Genomic DNA, 3841 nt, shown 5'->3' with positions numbered 1-3841 from the left:
TCGCTGCGGAGCGGTACTGCCGCTTGTGACTCATCAACGATACTACCGCTGGGTTGCGCGGTACTACCGCTGGAACCCAGACAGGACAAAGAAAAGAGAAGAGATCTCTCCAATGAATTGGAAGAGCTTGGAGGGTGAGAAACTGACGTGTACGTGTTCATTCCACCCATGCAATACCCCAGCAGACCCCCTCTTGATAGTACGGTGCCCTCTACGCAACTAGTCCACCAAAAGAGAAACGAAAGAGCTACACCGTCTTGAACGACACTTCGAAGGGAAGAAAACGTCTCGTGCCAAGGATGAATCTGTGAACTACTCAAAGCACATGATTAGTCCGCAAACATGTTGTCATCAATCACCAAAATTACCTCGAGAGAGATATGCCTTAACACCATTTGTGTGGTCGTTGCATGCCACTGTCAAGTTATCCGAGTAAAAACTATGTTTTTCCCTCTTTGATGATAAGAGGCTCATTGTTGAGAGCACGATTCGGAGCCCGGGATCATTTACACCCATTCATGAATAAATTCAAAGAAAATAGTAAAAATATCAAAAAAATCTGAATATTTTAAGCGTTCAATATGCTTGGGTAAGGTAGCTGAGTGCAAATTGTGTGGTCAAATAACATTCATGGAGGTCATGGCAAAAAAGATTGACTGCCAAAGAAACTTAAAGAAACATGGTGTATATTTGATTTTTTCTTCCCATGAGCTCTTGAATGTCATTTGACAACGAAAATATGCACGCTGAACCTGGAATCATCTCTGGATTACCACTCATCGTTTCAGTTCCTTTATGCCTCCCTTGTTCATAGGATAGGAATATCTAGGAAGTGAGATAACATCTATCTCAATTCCTATAGGGAAAAAGATGTCGTTTGATGCATAGGATAGGAATTTTCCACTAAGCCTAATCTAATGTTTTTTCTTTTAAATGTGAAAGATTGGCTCCTCTCCTACATATGAATAAGGATCCATTCCTACAAACAAAAGGGCTCCAAATGATATTTTTCCATACAAAATTCACATCCTTCACAATTCCTACGAAATTCCTATGAACCAAAGGAGGCTCCTTATTTGGTTCATAGGGTAGAAAAGTTATAGGAATAGGGAAATCAAGGAAATGAGATGACCTGTATCTCAAATCCTATGAATAGGAATGAAAAAAGATATGCCCATTTGGTTAACATCATTGGAATTTTCCCATTAAGGCTAGGCTAATATTTATTTTCCCATGGAATGTAGATGGTAGGTAGAATTCCTCCATGCAAATATGATTCTATCATACAAATCAAAAGACCCTAAAGGAATTTTTCCTATGGAATTCCTACATACCTCCAAACCAAAGGAGGGCCTTAATGTATATATATCAATGAGAGACCTATTGTTTCAAAAAAAAAACTTGTGACACCGTTATATTTAGAAATGTGACACTGTTATATTCAGAAACTTGCGAACCGGGCCTAGCTCAGATGGTTAGGTCCTTTGTGGTGGAACCAGCTCACCATGGTTCAAGTCCAAGACTTGACATTGGTGCTCACATTTTTTTGGATTTATTCCAGACTTTTCGGCGATACTCGTTCAATGAGAGGAGACATTTCCGTCGACTATGGAGGCGTCTATGGTGACTTCGTCAATCTCAAGATGATGTGCCTACTCACTACTCAGTCTATAGAAGGCGTTCATAGGGATAGGATGTGCATGTGTGTGTTCATATGGGTGAGTTTATATGCGTATGTATGAATGTCTGCGTCTGTACTATGTTAAAAAAGGACCCCGATAACTCCTGTACGTTATTTTTTTGACCATGAAAAAATGAACATTTTTGTAGCAATTTTAATAATACGAGAATGCAAGTTTAGTTGGTAAGCATGGTAAATCCATGCTTAGTGTATTTTTTGCCTGAAAATTATCGTGCGTGTCAACTAAACTTGCCATCCTTGCATCACTAAAATTATCATAAAAAACGTTTGTTTTGCCATAGTCAAATACCGAATGTTTGGGATTTATCGTTTCCGTAAAACGAAAATGTGGCACCGCCGGTGCATTTTTCTTGCTTCGCCCGTCGCCCCATGAACGTAAACGGAACATACGACCCGTGGACTCGTGGAGAGTGATCCGAACATCGATCGTCGCGTGGCCGCTGCATGCCATGTCATTGGCATCCGGGACCCGGCCGTGCGTCTGCTTTGCATATGTGTGTGGCGGCGGTGCGGAGACCCCGGCCGTATCAAAATCGGCACTCCCCATTGGCCGGCCTCATATCGCCATATCACCTTATCCACTCCCCTCACCCTCTCCACCCCAAGCCCCCGTACCTCTTAGCTTAGCTCTCCTGCTCATCACCCACCAGACACCACTCCATCTCCCGCGCGCGCGTGTGGCCTCCGCTCCTCTCCCCATCTCCTCTCTCGCCAAGAACCACCGAGCTTGGAGCGCCACCGCCATGGCCATGGCCACGCAAGCCTCGGCGGCGACGCGCCACCTCATCACCGCAGCCTGGTCGCCCTCCGCCAAGCCCCGCCCCGCCACCCTCGCCATGCCATCCTCCGCCCGCGGCCCGGCCCCGCTCTGCGCCGCGGCCCCGGACACCCCCGCCCCCGCCGCGCCGCCGGCGGAGCCCGCGCCCGCGGGCTTCGTGCCGCCGCAGCTGGATCCGTCCACCCCGTCCCCGATCTTCGGCGGCAGCACGGGCGGCCTGCTCCGCAAGGCCCAGGTCGAGGAGTTCTACGTCATCACCTGGACCTCCCCCAAGGAGCAGGTGTTCGAGATGCCCACCGGCGGCGCCGCCATCATGCGCGAGGGCCCCAACCTCCTCAAGCTCGCCCGCAAGGAGCAGTGCCTCGCCCTCGGCAACCGCCTCCGCTCCAAGTACAAGATCGCCTACCAGTTCTACCGCGTCTTCCCCAACGGCGAGGTGCAGTACCTCCACCCCAAGGACGGCGTCTACCCGGAGAAGGTCAACGCCGGCAGGCAGGGCGTGGGGCAGAACTTCCGCAGCATCGGCAAGAACGTCAGCCCCATCGAGGTCAAGTTCACCGGCAAGAACTCCTTCGACATCTAATCTCGTACGTCGTATATGCGTACGTGCTAGTTCATCGACCGGTAGTTATTGGCGGGTGGCGATGATGATGGACGTCCTGTAATTTTAATTGTCGAGTTTGAATGCTGGATTCGATCGGTGATAATGATGCATCAGGTTATATGTACATGGTAATTTGATGACGATACTGCTGTATGTTAACGTTGTTCATATGCATGATCGGCTTCTTTTCATGTTGATGATGAGTGGTATTTTGTTTGTTACACGTCTACACTATTTTTTTTTGTCCTTTTGGCCAGAGATGAAACATACGAGTTAAACGATTCAACCAAGCACATATAAACACGGTAACCCGCAGCATGTGTGGGAAACGCCTTCTCTACGTATTGTTTTTGTGAAAGTAATTATTGAAGATAAGATTTATGCTAAACAGTTTTGCTAAAGCATATCTAGATGTGTCATAAGTATTGCACATCTAAGTCATATGTTAGGCTGGTCACAATGGGGAGGAACTTAGGAGTAACATCACACACTCCAATACAACTTTGCTTATGTGGCACATATTTAATGAAGAGAAAGGTGCTTGTGGTAACTAGCTAAGTTACCGGAACATCACACACTCCAAGAAATAATGAGTCTATAACCTAATAAATACATCGTTGCATGACACTACATAGATGTTCCTACCCACTATGGAGGTAGTAACATAGTCTAGCGAAGTGTGTAAGTTACTAGCTTATGTTCTTGCCCATTGTGACCAGCCTTATTGATTTTACATTGAGATTCGCGTGTCATATGT

At 46.7% G+C, this 3841-nt stretch overlaps 1 protein-coding gene across 1 annotated transcript; it reads left to right on the top strand.

Moving 5' to 3' along the window:
• The first annotated feature begins 2345 nt into the window (after positions 1 to 2345).
• Positions 2346 to 3281, top strand: LOC119303682 (photosystem I reaction center subunit II, chloroplastic). Its single transcript, XM_037580820.1, has one exon. The coding sequence runs from the start codon at positions 2446 to 2448 to the stop codon at positions 3061 to 3063; it is 618 nt and encodes a 205-aa protein (XP_037436717.1). The 5' UTR covers positions 2346 to 2445; the 3' UTR covers positions 3064 to 3281.
• Positions 3282 to 3841: the final 560 nt, after the last annotated feature.

This window comes from Triticum dicoccoides, chromosome 5A (assembly GCF_002162155.2).
Source record: "Triticum dicoccoides isolate Atlit2015 ecotype Zavitan chromosome 5A, WEW_v2.0, whole genome shotgun sequence".
In the NCBI taxonomy this organism is placed as follows: Eukaryota; Viridiplantae; Streptophyta; class Magnoliopsida; order Poales; family Poaceae; genus Triticum; species Triticum dicoccoides.
The sequence above is the reverse complement of the archived record's forward strand: the minus strand, read 5'-3'. Positions and strand labels throughout refer to the sequence as shown.